The sequence below is a fragment of the Hyperolius riggenbachi genome, chromosome 10, assembly GCF_040937935.1.
Source record: "Hyperolius riggenbachi isolate aHypRig1 chromosome 10, aHypRig1.pri, whole genome shotgun sequence".
NCBI lineage: Eukaryota > Metazoa > Chordata > Amphibia > Anura > Hyperoliidae > Hyperolius > Hyperolius riggenbachi.
The window spans coordinates 236,481,981-236,497,049 of record NC_090655.1 but is presented as its reverse complement, the minus strand read 5'-3'; the positions used below and the strand labels follow the sequence as shown (position 1 = coordinate 236,497,049).

Sequence of the window (15,069 nt, the reverse complement as noted above, 5' to 3'; positions counted from 1 at the left end):
GGCATGCAGCTACACTGCGTCTGCACAGTATTTATTTAAGCATATATATAGTGCCAACATATTATGCAGCGATGTACAGAGTATATTGTCTTGTTACTAACTGTCCCTCAGAGGGGCTCACAATCTAGTCCCTACCATAGTCTTATGTCTATGTATGTATCGTGTAGTGTATGTATCATAGTCTAGGGCCAATGTTTTTAGGGGGAAGCCAATTAACTTATCTGAATGTTTTTGGGATGTGGGAGGAAACCAGAGTGTCCAGAGGAAACCCACATAGAGATGGGGAGAACATACAAATTTGAACCGGGATCCCAGCGGTGCAAGGCGAGAGCGCTAACCACTACGCCACCGTGCTGCCCATGGACCCAATTCGGGTCCCTGCTGCAGTAGCATATACCTGAATTGGGAACTGCAAGCCGCAGTGCTGGGAGGTAGAGGAGGATGGGGGAAGCCTCTGGGAGACCCAGAAAATTCTGTCTTCACCCTTGGTCACAGCAAAACAGGTGCTATGCAATCTGTCCACAGCACGGGCACCGAAGGGAGGACAAAAGAGTTCATCTGTGGACCAGTTCATCGTGAGGCCAGGGGGAACTTGGCAAGCTAGCAGTAAGTGGGACTGGCAGGCCTGGGGACAGGGCCTTGGGTAATGGCCTAGCTTCCAAGGTGGCTGGGGGTCCAGGACCGTTGGTGTTGGAGCTGGTGGTGGCCACTATACCCTGCTGATGAGAGTTATTGGCTCCTGTTGAAACAGCTGGGGCAGTGAGGATGGACGCAATGCCTGTAACTGGATGAACCAGCTGGGGCTTCTGCTTGCTGGCTGCAGCTGGCCTGCAACCCACATGCTTGTCAGCCAGAGTAAGGGGGCTGCAGTACAGGCATTGCTCCAGGCAGCAGCGTTTGATGGCCAGCTGGAGTGAGGGGGCTGCGGTGAGGGACTCTGGGCAGCAACTAGCAGACCAGTGATCCAGGCCAGCAGGTCTGACGTTGCCAATGGGATCGGTGTCCCTGTCCCTGTGATGTTCTGGGCCCTCTGGTCACATAACTATTTCACTTTCCTGCAGAGCGGCACATAGACAGTATTAAGATCTGGGTCTCAGCCTGTATTGGGGAGATCTGTCTCCTCAGCAGGCTGCAAAATTGGCCAGGATTTATTCACAAAAGGGAAATTATCTCAAGGTCTTTTAATTGGTTAACCTTTGTACTGTACTGCTATTTTATATGTAATTGCTGTTCACACTTGTCTCACAGATCTGTTGCAGTAACTTCTGTGCAGCCCACGATAATCCCGGGCCAGGCAGATGCATTCCCATATAGCCTATGGGGGTAACGCATCCGCCCCGGGCTACAGCCGGAACAAAGTGGACCATCAGAGCGGGCACTACACTGCTCTCGCTGGCCACATGTGATCCGGCTACAGATGGGAACTGAGCCTTATTCTGGGCCAACTTCCTAGTTTCTTTGCGCACAACTCAGAAGGGAGTAACAGGGGCTCTTGGTCACACTTTACAGCACTAGAAAATGCATTTAGGCTCCCCGACTACACCACAGCAGACCCCATTTGGTGAGAATGGGTGGGGCCATTGTGGCGAAGTCGGTGAGCTTGAACGCATTTACTAGTACTGTAAAGTGTGACCAAGATATATATATATTATATACACACACACAGTATCCCACAAACATGAATAAACCTCTCACATTTTTGTACATACTGCCAAGCAGGGCAGTGCCTATGGTGACTTGGTGCAGTGGGGGGGGGGGGGGGGGGGGATGCAGCACTGACTGTTGGGCGTCCTTGGAATAATATGTGCTCTTATTGTGCTAGTATAAAAAAGCCCAAAATAATCAGGACAGCTCACAATAACTGATTGGAGACTGGGGACATGTGATCTCTAAAACTGAGCATCCCTGTAGAAGAGCATTTGGAGTGGGTGGGAGGTTGGCCCGTAGATTAGTTGAAGAAAGGAGGGGTCAGATTAAAAATAAGACTTAAATATCCCCAGTGATAATCCAAAGTGTGTCTCGGGGTTAATTGAAAGTGCAAAAAGCGGTAACCCCAAACCACACTCAGAGAAACCAGCTGGGCCATGTGCAGAGAGCAGAGCGGAGGAGTGTACACCTCCCCTCCCCAGGATCCGGCCATCTGCTATCTGCATTCATCCTCTCCTCCCAAGTGCTACATCTCTATGGTGTGACTGCCGTCCCTCACATCATGTCATGTGGTGCTCACAACATAGAGATGGAGCGCCTAGAAAAGATTGAAGACATGCCTGCATGATCCTGGGGTGGTGAGTTGTAAGCCTTTCTGCTGTGCACTCTGCATGTGTATGGGGGCCCTCCCTGGCTACCTTTACTGGGCGGAACTGGGGGGCACACTCACTGGTTACTCATAACAGGGAGCACTCTCTGGCTATCTGTACTGAGGGGGTAGGAATCTCTCTGGCTATCTATAATGGGGGGGGGGGGGGGGCTCTGGCTATCTATACTGGGGATAGGGGTGACCTCTATGGCAATCTATACTGAGAAGGAAGGGAACACTCTGGTTATCTATACTGGGGAAGGGGGGGGGGGGAGGAATGACTGGCTGTCTATAGTGGGTCGGAGGACCTCGCTATAATGGGGGGAGGGGGTGACCTCTCTGGCTATCCATACTGTGAGGGACAATCGCTGGCTACCTATACTTGGAGGCACTCCCTGGCTACCTATACTGGTGGTTTGATAATTTTAGTATTTCTAAATGTAAAGTGGTATACAATGTACATCTTTACATTTAGAAATACTAAAATAATCAGACCACAAGGGAGGTTAAAGTAGAAGCAAGTTTACTATAGTAACAGTAAAGCCGTGACAGAGAGATAAGAAGAATGAGGCAACCACTACACTATACAACATGGTAAGGGTGTGTCAATCACAAGACTGGAAAAACAGAGAGACAAATAGCTGAGCAGGTAGGAAAAAAAGTTCTCATATTTATTGTGTGCAACTGCCTACAGCCATTTGGTTTGACATCAGCTTTAAGAAGTCCATATTTCACATGCACATCCCTATAACACTTACTACACCAAACAAAAAATGGGCGGGAGCAGAAAGAGAGGGAGTAGACAAATGATTCCATAGCCTGAGCCCTCAAAAATTACAAGAAAAAAATTGTTAACTAGATGGATCTATATTTTACAAGTGATACAAACACAGACAAACTCCAGCAAAGAAATGTCAAAATCTGCTTGCATCAGCGGAAGTGCGTTTTCTCATGCAAATTACGGTTTCCTCTAGTGGCAAAACACTTCCCACACTCTGAACAGGCGAAAGGGCGCTCGCCGGTGTGGATCCGCTGGTGTCTAAGAAGATCCTGCTTCTGAATAAACCCTTTCCCGCACTCTGAACACGTAAAAGGCCGCACACCTGTGTGGCTTCTGTAATGCGTAACAAGGTGTCCTCTCTCAATGAAACATTTCCCACACTCTGAACACGGAAAAGGTCGCTCGCCAGTGTGGATCCTCTGGTGTGCAACAAGGGTCGCTTTTGAAAGGCAACCTTTCCCACACTCAGAACATGAATAAGGACGCTCACCTTTGTGGCTACGCAGGTGTGCGAGAAGCTTTTCTTCCTCTGAGTAGGTTTTCCCACATTTTGAGCATATAAATGGATTCTGTTCCACCTTGTGGGCTCGCTGGTGTGCAAAAAGCTTTTTTTTGGCCGAGAAAGTTTTCTGACACACTGAACAGGAATAAGGAATCTTAACACTGTGGTTCCTCTGGTGCTTGCGAAGGTCATTTTTCTGAAAGAAACATTTCCCACACTCTGAGCAGGAAAAGGGGCGCTCCCCACTGTGGATCCTCTGGTGTCTGCGAAGGTAATATCTCTGAAGGAAACTTTTCCCACACTCTGAGCAGGAAAAGGGGCGATCGCCACTGTGAATCCGCTCGTGTTCACGAAGGTATCCTTTCTGGGCAAAAGAACTCCCACACACTGAACACGAATAAGGTCGTTCACCAGTGTGACTTCCCTGGTGTCGGAGAAGGTCTGTCTCACGCACAAAACATCTATTACACACTGAACACATGAAAGGGTGCTCAGCAGTGTGGAGTTTCTGGTGTCTAATAAGGTTTTCTTTTCGTTGGAAACATTTCCCACACTCTGAACATAAAAATGGGAGATTGTGTGCGGGCGCCCTCAGATGTTCAGCAAGAGAGGAATCAACAGCAGAACATTTACTAAATTGTGCCAGATGAAGTATCTTTTGCTGTCTAGTGGTTGCAGCATCCAGCCAAGCAGGGGCCACCAGAACAGAAGACTCGAATGATCTCTGCATATGGTTGTTTAGTGGATCCACATCTGTTATAATAGTATAGGGTCTACCAGATGATTCTTTAAAGTAAGAAAAATCCACAGAGTGACTTGCAGAGTATGATATGTGATGGGTGTTTCCTCCTGGAGAACATTGTGTGACACCATTATCTTCTGCATTATCATCTGGGTGTGACATAAGATGTCGTCCTGAGGTTTTCCTGACATACCGTCCATCTGTTGGAGAAAGAGTGTTCCCATTACATACGTATTATTGTTTCAAGGCCTAGAAGAAACCAATGTCACTAAGGCTCTATCATACACCGTACATTACAGTCAGTTCAATGCCATGAAAAAGACCTACCTCCACCTCAGCTGCTGAAACCATATTATACTGAAGAATGTACAGTATCTCCAGCTTATTTGTTGTTACTATGATGTTATACTGAGGAATGGAGATGGGCCTTTCATATGGTGTACAGTATCTCCCCCTCATTTGTTGGTACTATGATGTTATACTGAGGAATGGAGATGGGCCTTTCATATGGTGTACAGTATCTCCTCCTCATTTGTTGGTGCTATGATGTTATACTGAGGAATGGAGATGGGTCTTTCATATGATGTACAGTATCTCCTCCTCATTTGTTGGTACTATGATGTTATACTGAGGAATGGAGATGGGCCTTTCATATGGTGTACAGTATCTCCTCCTCATTTGTTGGTGCTATGATGTTATACTGAGGAATGGAGATGGGCCTTTCATATGGTGTACAGTATCTCCTCCTCATCTGTTGGTACAATGATGTTATACTGAGGAATGGAGATGGGCCTCTCATATGGTGTACAGTATCTCCTCCTCATTTGTTGGTGCTATGATGTTATACTGAGGAATGAAGATGGGCCTTTCATATGGTGTACAGTATCTCCCCCTCATTTGTTGGTGCTATGATGTTATACTGAGGAATGGAGATGAGCCTTTCATATGGTGTACAGTATCCCCCCCTCATTTGTTGGTGCTATGATGTTATACTGGGGAATGGAGATGGGCCTTTCATATGGTGTACAGTATCTCCTCCTCATTTGTTGGTACTATGATGTTATACTGAGGAATGGAGATGGGCCTTTCATATGGTGTACAGTATCTCCTCCTCATTTGTTGGTACTATGATGTTATACTGAGGAATGGAGATGGGGCTTTCATATGGTGTACAGTATCTCCTCCTCATTTGTTGGTGCTATGATGTTATACTGAGGAATGGAGATGTGCCTTTTATATGGTGTACAGTATCTACTCCTCATTTGTTGGTACTATGATGTTATACTGAGGAATGGAGATGGGCCTTTCATATGGTGTACAGTATCCCCTCCTCATTTGTTGGTACTATGATGTTATACTGAGGAATGGAGATGGGGCTTTCATATGGTGTACAGTATCTCCTCTTCATTTGTTGGTACTATGATGTTATACTGAGGAATGGAGATGGGCCTCTCATATAGTGTACAGTATCTCCTCCTCATCTGTTGGTACAATGATGTTATACTGAGGAATGGAGATGAGCCTTTCATATGGTGTACAGTATCCCCTCCTCATTTGTTGGTGCTATGATGTTATACTGAGGAATGGAGATGGGCTTTTCATATGGTGTACAGTATCTCCTCCTCATTTGTTGGTGCTATGATGTTATACTGAGGAATGGAGATGAGCCTTTCATATGGTGTACAGTATCCCCTCATTTGTTGGTGCTATGATGTTATACTGAGGAATGGAGATTGGCCTTTCATATGGTGTACAGTATCTCCTCCTCATTTGTTGGTGCTATGATGTTATACTGGGGAATGGAGATGGGCCTTTCATATGGTGTACAGTATCTCCTCCTCATTTGTTGGTGCTATGATGTTATACTGAGGAATGGAGATGGGCCTTTCATATGGTGTACAGTATCTCCTCCTCATTTGTTGGTGCTGTGATGCTATACTGAGGAATGGAGATGGGCCTTTCATATGGTGTACAGTATCTCCTCCTCATCTGTTGGTACAATGATGTTATACTGAGGAATGGAGATGAGCCTTTCATATGGTGTACAGTATCTCCTCCTCATTTGTTGGTGCTATGATGTTATACTGGGGAATGGAGATGGGCCTTTCATATGGTGTACAGTATCTCCTCCCCATTTGTTGGTACTATGATGTTATACTGAGGAATGGAGATGGGCCTTTCATATGGTGTACAGTATCTCCTCCTCATTTGTTGGTGCTATGATGTTATACTGAGGAATGGAGATGTGCCTTTCATATGGTGTACAGTATCTACTCCTCATTTGTTGGTGCTATGATGTTATACTGAGGAATGGAGATGTGCCTTTTATATGGTGTACAGTATCTACTCCTCATTTGTTGGTACTATGATGTTATACTGAGGAATGGAGATGGGCCTTTCATATGGTGTACAGTATCCCCTCCTCATTTGTTGGTACTATGATGTTATACTGAGGAATGGAGATGGGGCTTTCATATGGTGTACAGTATCTCCTCCTCATTTGTTGGTACTATGATGTTATACTGAGGAATGGAGATGGGCCTCTCATATGGTGTACAGTATCTCCTCCTCATCTGTTGGTACAATGATGTTATACTGAGGAATGGAGATGAGCCTTTCATATGGTGTACAGTATCCGCTCCTCATTTGTTGGTGCTATGATGTTATACTAAGGAATGGAGATGGGCCTTTCATATGGTGTACAGTATCTCCTCCTCATTTGTTGGTGCTATGATGTTATACTGAGGAATGGAGATGAGCCTTTCATATGGTGTACAGTATCCCCTCCTCATTTGTTGGTGCTATGATGTTATACTGAGGAATGGAGATTGGCCTTTCATATGGTGTACAGTATCTCCTCCTCATTTGTTGGTGCTATGATGTTATACTGGGGAATGGAGATGGGCCTTTCATATGGTGTACAGTATCTCCTCCTCATTTGTTGGTGCTATGATGTTATACTGAGGAATGGAGATTGGCCTTTCATATGGTGTACAGTATCTCCTCCTCATTTGTTGGTGCTATGATGTTATACTGGGGAATGGAGATGGGCCTTTCATATGGTGTACAGTATCTCCTCCTCATTTGTTGGCACCATGATGTTATACTGAGGAATGGAGATGAGCCTTTCATATGGTGTACAGTATCCCCTCCTCATTTGTTGGTGCTATGATGTTATACTGAGGAATGGAGATTGGCCTTTCATATGGTGTACAGTATCTCCTCCTCATTTGTTGGTACTATGATGTTATACTGAGGAATGGAGATGATCCTTTCATATGGTGTACAGTATCCCCTCCTCATTTGTTGGTGCTATGATGTTATACTGAGGAATGGAGATTGGCCTTTCATATGGTGTACAGTATCTCCTCCTCATTTGTTGGTGCTATGATGTTATACTGGGGAATGGAGATGGGCCTTTCATATGGTGTACAGTATCTCTTCCTCATTTGTTGGTACTATGATGTTATACTGAGGAATGGAGATGGGCCTTTCATATGGTGTACAGTATCTCCTCCTCATTTGTTGGAAACATGATGTTATACTGAGGAATGGAGATAGGCCTTTCATATGGTGTACAGCATCTCCTCCTCATTTGTTGGCACTATGATGTTATACTGAGAAATGGAGATGGGCCTTTCATATGGTGTACAGTATCTCCTCCTCATTTGTTGGTACTATGATGTTATACTGAGGAATGGAGATTGGCCTTTCATATGGTGTACAGTATCTCCTCCTCATTTGTTGGTGCTATGATGTTATACTGGGGAATGGAGATGGGCCTTTCATATGGTGTACAGTATCTCTTCCTCATTTGTTGGTACTATGATGTTATACTGAGGAATGGAGATGGGCCTTTCATATGGTGTACAGTATCTCCTCCTCATTTGTTGGAAACATGATGTTATACTGAGGAATGGAGATGGGCCTTTCATATGGTGTACAGCATCTCCTCCTCATTTGTTGGCACTATGATGTTATACTGAGAAATGGAGATGGGCCTTTCATATGGTGTACAGTATCTCCTCCTCATTTGTTGGTACTATGATGTTATACTGAGGAATGCAGATGGGCCTTTCATATGGTATACAGTATCTCCTCCTCATCTGTTGGTACTAATATGTTATACAGAGGAATGGAGATTGGCCTTTCATATGGTGTACAGTATCTCCTCCTCATGTGCTGGTGCTATGATGTTATACTGAGGAATGTAGATGGGCCTGTCATATGGTATACAGTATCTCCTCCTCATTTGTTGGTACTATGATGTTATACTGAGGAATGCAGATGGGCCTTTCATATGGTATACAGTATCTCCTCCTCATCTGTTGGTACTAGTATGTTATACAGAGGAATGGAGATTGGCCTTTCATATGGTGTACAGTATCTCCTCCTCATGTGTTGGTGCTATGATGTTATACTGAGGAATGGAGATGGGCCTTTCATATGGTATACAGTATCTCATCCTCATTTGTAGGTGTTATGATGTTATACTGAGGAATAGAGATGGGCCTTTCATATGGTGTACAGTATCTCCTCATTTGATGGTACTATGATATTATACTGAGGAATGGCAATTAACTGTAAATGGTAAATTCTATCTTACTGATATACCTGAAGACATGATATTTGAGGCAAGCATAGCAAGGTAGAAATGTGATTGAGGCCATTATTCTTCCCAGGGCCACATTAAAAGTTACAGAGCTGTTCACCATGACAAATCATGCTAATTTTTGTCTGAAGAAACGGCATGGCTGTATGTGAACTAAAAGGGTGAACATTTTATCAATTAAGTGTTTACCGTATTTCTCACCTATATCAATGTCCAGAGAAAACACATCTTCTTTAATGGTCCCCATCATGTCACCCTCCTCCGTCTGATCTCCCATGACATAGGTCTCTTCTTCTTCCTCTTTGATTGTCCTCACCATATCACTTCCCTCCATAGACATCTGTTCTCCCATGACATATGTCTCTTCCTCCCTTTTAATAGTCCTTCTGATTTTACTCGGCTCTGTGGACTGCTGCTGACCCCTCACATACGCTTCATCGTCCTCTTCCTGTTTTATATGCACTTTTATGCCAATCAGTTCTTCAGCCTAAACCCCCAAGATTATAAAAATATTTGGACATGTTTACAATTTACCATTACAATTGACACTATAACAGTTTTAACACAACTTACCCCCCTATGAAATGCTCCTTGATATGTTATGCGTAAGAAGTGTATTCAAAAAGCCAGAAATAATCGTTTTGGTGTGAGAGCTATCTGCTTGTGGACACAGAGGTCTGACTTAAGTCTTCAGATATCAGACTACCAAGAAGTTACAGCTGGAAGAGCAGTGTGAGATTTTTCCTTAGCCCCAGTTCTGCCAACAGTTTGCCTGTCAGAGTGCCAACACAGTGGTGAACAAAGTTTTTCCAATCACCAAAAGCGATTTGCCATCATTACAAGACACTCAACCAATCACGGAGGTGCCACGCTTGTTACGAGCTTTCAACAGTGGCTGCTGTTTTTCACTGCCTGAGGAAGAGGGCTGAGTCACACGAAACACGTCACAATCTTTGTAGTACCAAATATAGAATTTTGATGACAGTATTTTCCTGGGGAAGGTAGATCTACTTAACTTAGTTTTTATGGTTTATAATTTAATTGATTGTAATCTCTTTGGCGCCTCTGTTTCACCTGTATACATTGCAATTCTCAGCTGATCTGGGTGTTCATCAGGCGCATATATATATATATATATATATATATATATATATATATATATATATATATATATATATATATATATATTCAACTGAAATGGACAATTTTGGTCCAATAAGCTGACCAAAGCCTGTGGGGATGTGTGTTCTGGATAGGGCTATTCAGGGGTAATCATGTGGATTACATGATATAAAACCTGACATCAGGCCAATGCACATATAATACCAAGCCCCTAGATTCCATCTACCTGACAATGGTGGGAGCTGTTTGAATCTTCCTGCGAACCATCTGTGGAATAAAGAGGACCTGCACATCTCTCTGGTGTTTTTTTGTTCCTGGATCCATCTGTGGGAAACACACACAATGTGGGAAATGCACACAATGACTTCTATGTGTTTATCAGATGATGGGGAGATCTAGGAGGACTGTAGGTACAAGAAATTAGTCTCCTCTTACCCGGTGATGTGAGGGGCAGCTGAATCTCCATCCTTGTTTCCTTGTAGAGGTCCTAGGGTATCAGGGAATGGGTTGAAGGCCCCAATAGATTAGATGATCACTAGGCTTCAGGGAAATGTATCTGTATATAAAGACCACGGACAATCATACATCACTGTCCCAGAATCCTCTTAATTCTTCAGTCACATGTATGTTTTATTCATAGAGATAAGAGTCATGTCATGTGACCTCCCACAATCCCCACCTCTCCAGTCAAGTGTATGATTAGCTACCTGATAAGACTGACGTCATGTGATATCATGTGTCCAGTGGCGACACTACAAATGCTGCGCTCTGTAGTTAGAGGCCCCCACCTTTATTTTCTACATAGTTTCAAGTAAAAAAACAAAACAAAAAAAACTTGCAGACTCGCTGTCCTAATGGGTAAATCTGAAGTGGGGGTACATCAGCTCACACTGTATTCAGTCTGTTAACTTAAAGAGAACGTGAACTGATCCTAGAGCAAAAAAAATAGATACTTACCTAAGAAAAGGAAAGCATCTAGACCCTTCCGTGGCTTCCCACATCCTCCTACAGACCACCGCCAACACCGGACCTTCTAGAAGGTTGCGACCATGCTCCTCTTCATACATAAGCAGGGCCCCACCTGCACAGTAGCACAGAGCTGCTCATGGATGAGAGGCTCCGGGTGAACTGCACAGGCACAGCTGTACTCGTGCATAAAGAGGGCCACATAACATATCTGACAAGTTTGAGTCGGATATGTTCCTGGGGTCGGTGCGTGGCAACAGTAAGGGCCAGGAGGATGTGAGAAGCCTCTGCAGGTTCCAGAGGCTTCAATCTTCTTAGGTAAGTATCTGGCTTTTTTGTATTTCCTTTTTTTTGAGGGGGGGGGATGTGTTGGCTTTGGCTACACTTTAATAAATACGTTAATGAATTAAGCTGCAATGTAATAAACAATTGTAATAGATGTGTAATGTAGCAGACATCTTTCCAGTGCTCTCCAGTGTGTGAGCTGTGAGACTGAATGCAACACATGCTGCTTTCCCCTCACATCTTCCTAAGTGGACAGTGGTGGATCCCCATGTTGTAATAAATAAAGATGTGTACACGTCTCCTATGAGGGGTCTGCCAATGGACATTCTGGCACTGAGGGTCTGTCACTGAAGACTCTGTATTTTGAGAGGACCAATAAATCTCCCCTGCTGGCCAAATCCCTAGTAACAGAACCTTCACTGACAATCCGTGTTGGACAGGGCTGGTGTGAAGCTGAGGAAATCCATCTGCTGGGCAAGCAGCAGTAACCCTGTGTTATCACTCCCAATAGAAATCTGTAGCAAGTCTTCCCTGTGAACTGCAACACATGATAACTGCTGCTTGGCCAGTAAGTGGATTTCCTCAGCTTTACCACCTCCCAGTCTGACACTGACTAAAATAGGAACATTATAAGATATGGTAGGGATTAGATTTTGAACTCCTTTGAGGGACAGTGAGTGACACCACTATATACAGTGGGGCTGATTCATGAAGCTGCGCTGCTATAGAGAGCTCCATGACCAGCATAGTGACCTAATTCCAGGGCTGCATGCTTCTCTCGTTCTTGCAGCGTAGCGTGCCTTCCTTAGTTACGCATGTTATATACGCAGCAATGCCCGTTCCTTTAAATGCCGGCCGCGCGTACATTTGAAATCGGCACCGGTAGACTTGGGCGCAGGATACAGCGGTATATAGCTGATCCTGCTTCTGCACAAGTCCGGGCCGATTTAATTACTATTCCCCCTCCAGGCCGACATGGATAGTGGGGGAATGAAATAATTCGGCTTCCAGCGATTGCTGGAGGCCGAATTATTATGTTTTTAAGCAACTTCGGCTCTGTTTTCTGACAGAGCCGATGTTACTCACTGAGCGCTTCAATAGGAATGATTCCTATTGAAGTCTATGGAGGCGCCGGCTGCGCCCAAATCTAGCAGCGCTGAAAAGCACTGCTCCAGCCGGCCGCTGCTGTGAAGTATCACGACCACAATACTTCACTAGAGCAGCCGCTACTATGTTAATTAACATGAATCAGCCCCACTATGTGAAAGCGATGCAGAAGATGTTGGCACTATGTAAATAATAATAAATTTGACAAGCGAGAATCTGCCTCACCTACCTGTCTGCTTTAGGTGGGAGTCTTAAGCCCCGTACACATGCTTGTCTGTTGAGACAGGGAAGCTATATTGGAGGTGAAGCCCTAGAACACTGGTAAAGCCATGTGGGGAAAAGCACTAAACACTAGGGAACTGTATAGGGGAGGGTGGGGAGCACTAGACACCAGGGAACTGTATAGGGGAGGGTGGGGGCACTAGACACCAAGGAACTGTAAAGGGGAGGGTGGGGGCACTAGACACCAGGGAACTGTATAGGGGAGGGTGGGGGCACTAGACACCAGGGAACTGTATAGGGGAGGGTGGGGGGCACTAGACACCAGGGAACTGTATAGGGGAGGGTGGGGGGGCACTAGACACCAGGGAACTGTATAGGGGAGGGTGGGGGGCAGAAGACACAGTGGAACTGTATAGGGGTTGAAAGGGGAGCCATTAGACACCAGGGAACTTTATAAGGGAGGAAGGTGGCCAGTAGACATTGAGGTTGACCCGTGACTTGGTCCCAGTGTTCAATTTCGGCCCACTTTGTATTTGACACCCCTGCTCTAGGGGTTCAGGTCCTGATCTCCAATGGGCGACATGTGTAGTCAGCATGTATGAGCCCTATGTAAAAGAGATAAGACTGATATAGTGTGACTCTCCCAGAATCCTCTTCACCTCTCCTGCCAGAATCTGCTCTAACATTTTTCTGTTACTCATTCAACCTCTTGTAGACGGTTACATGATCTACATACAGTATTTACAAAGGCATTCTGTATACATGCATCATAAAACCCTCATTCGTGGTCTGCCAGCAATACAAACACTACAGATCTACTGAGACCTTCCCTTTCTTCTACAATGTGGCCCACTGATCATGTAGAGTCACCTCTCAATCACTCTACAATTCCTCCATAAAAAAAAACTGCCTTGTTGGAGGATAATGGGAATTATTTTTTACCTTTTTTCTCTTTTAGGAAGAAAATATCAGTGGATTTGCTTTTCTACAGCTAAAAACATATTTCATTTAATCTCAGTAAGGCTAAGCCATGATTATATAAAAATACACTTCTTTTTATGGTAGATAATGATTCTTGTTCTGATAGGATATCATTATCACAGTGTGGTTAAAGAGGCAGCTCCTACTGATAGGAAGACACAGAGGAGTCAATGAGTTCATATATAAAATAACATCTTCCTACCTCATCTCCACCTCTTCTCACTGCCCCGCCCACTTCCTCTTTGTAGGCTCTTTATTTGTAGGCCCCCGCCCGTTTCTGCCTTACCGAATATCACTTCCTACTTGTGCGTTCCACCCTTTGTTTCATTTGCGTTCCTTTCGGTCTTACTAGTCTTAGTAATAGCACCATCTTGTGGATTAATATAGGAGTTGCAGCCTTCCATTATACTGTATTGGCTTGCTATAGTAGTTACAGCAAAGTTTCCCCAGTACCCAGATAAGTCATAGTTGGTGATTCGAAGTAGTGATGCTTTTTTTAGTCATGTAATGTTAAACTCTTACCTCCCTAGTCTATGAAGCCATATAATCATAACCTTAACTTGGCTACAAATTAAATGATACAGTAAAACATTTGATTTCCCATTGTTGTATTTTTTTTTTATCTGCCATGGCGGATTTTTTCAGAAAATTTAATGGTGTGGAATAGATCATACGTTTTCTGATCGGTTCGGTTGTATAGTGAAATCAAATGGTTTGACCCCTTTGTTATTGAGAAATAGAAATTACATAGAATTTGCTGTTTTTATCAATGTTTTTCGACTGTTTGTGGTGGAAAATTTGATTCATAGAGCCCCCAGGTTTTTCACAATTGGGGAAAAATTGAACATGTGTGATACGTTGGTCAGACTTTTTTTTTTAAATGACAATCGGTTTTAAAATTCAGTCGAAATTAATGAATCAAAGAAAATATAAAACATTGTAACGTGTGATCATCTTAAACGGAACCCAGTGGCGTAGCTAAGGGGCTGTGGGCCCCGATGCAAGTTTTACATTGGGGCCCCCTAAGCACTCTATACATAACAATTGATACGGCGCACCAAACCCTGCAAATGGCAACTAGTGTCTGAGGTGCAAGAAGGGGATGGAGAACAGTTTGTTAATAATTATTATCATTCAAAGCATCTATAGAAGTGATAATTATGAGTACAGGATCAATAGAGAGCTAATACTGCAGTTGAGAGGGCCCCTATGCGGTCGCAACCTTTGCACCCCCTATTGCTACGCCCCTGAGGGAACCTGAAATTGCAATGGGTGGCCACCTTAAAGGGCATCTGTGGCTTCTGCCAGCCTCCTGCAGTCGCCCTGTGCCTGCGCTGTCCTGGAATGATCCTCCAGTCCCCACTGAGGATAAGTTTCGTTACCGCCGGCAAAGGCGCAGTGGCCATCGACTGCCAGTATCAAAACTGAGCCGTGGGGGGGGGGGGGGGGGGGG

The 15,069-nt window shown here is 44.4% G+C and overlaps 1 protein-coding gene across 3 annotated transcripts; it reads right to left on the bottom strand.

Annotated features, from left to right (window-relative positions):
* Positions 1-2,957: 2,957 nt before the first annotated feature.
* On the bottom strand, positions 2,958-13,880 carry LOC137536447 (oocyte zinc finger protein XlCOF22-like). 3 transcript variants are annotated; one of them, XM_068258648.1, is made up of 5 exons: positions 13,819-13,880; positions 10,491-10,611; positions 10,282-10,379; positions 9,135-9,420; positions 2,958-4,521 (listed from the first exon to the last, which is right to left on the bottom strand). In XM_068258648.1, the coding sequence occupies exons 2-5, from the start codon at positions 10,519-10,521 to the stop codon at positions 3,227-3,229; spliced, it is 1,710 nt and encodes a 569-aa protein (XP_068114749.1). In that variant the 5' UTR covers positions 10,522-10,611; positions 13,819-13,880; the 3' UTR covers positions 2,958-3,226. The 3 variants fall into 3 exon arrangements, with proteins under 3 accessions (XP_068114749.1, XP_068114751.1, XP_068114750.1); XM_068258650.1 differs by lacking the exon at positions 13,819-13,880 and adding an exon at positions 13,578-13,600; XM_068258649.1 differs by lacking the exon at positions 13,819-13,880 and adding an exon at positions 12,643-12,706.
* Between the last annotated feature and the right edge of the window lie 1,189 nt (positions 13,881-15,069).

What these genes read in the sequence shown, in the direction of transcription:
- LOC137536447 (XM_068258648.1), bottom strand. Translation starts at nt 10,521, where the DNA reads ATGGAGATTCAGCTGCCCCTCACATCACCGG. An exon ending in GCTGCCCCTCACATCACCGG is followed by an intron (nt 10,380 to 10,490) that starts GTAAGAGGAGAC and finishes TGTTTCCCACAG; the next exon opens with ATGGATCCAGGAACAAAAAA. An exon ending in TTCTCTGGACATTGATATAG is followed by an intron (nt 4,522 to 9,134) that starts GTGAGAAATACG and finishes TTTCTCCAACAG; the next exon opens with ATGGACGGTATGTCAGGAAA.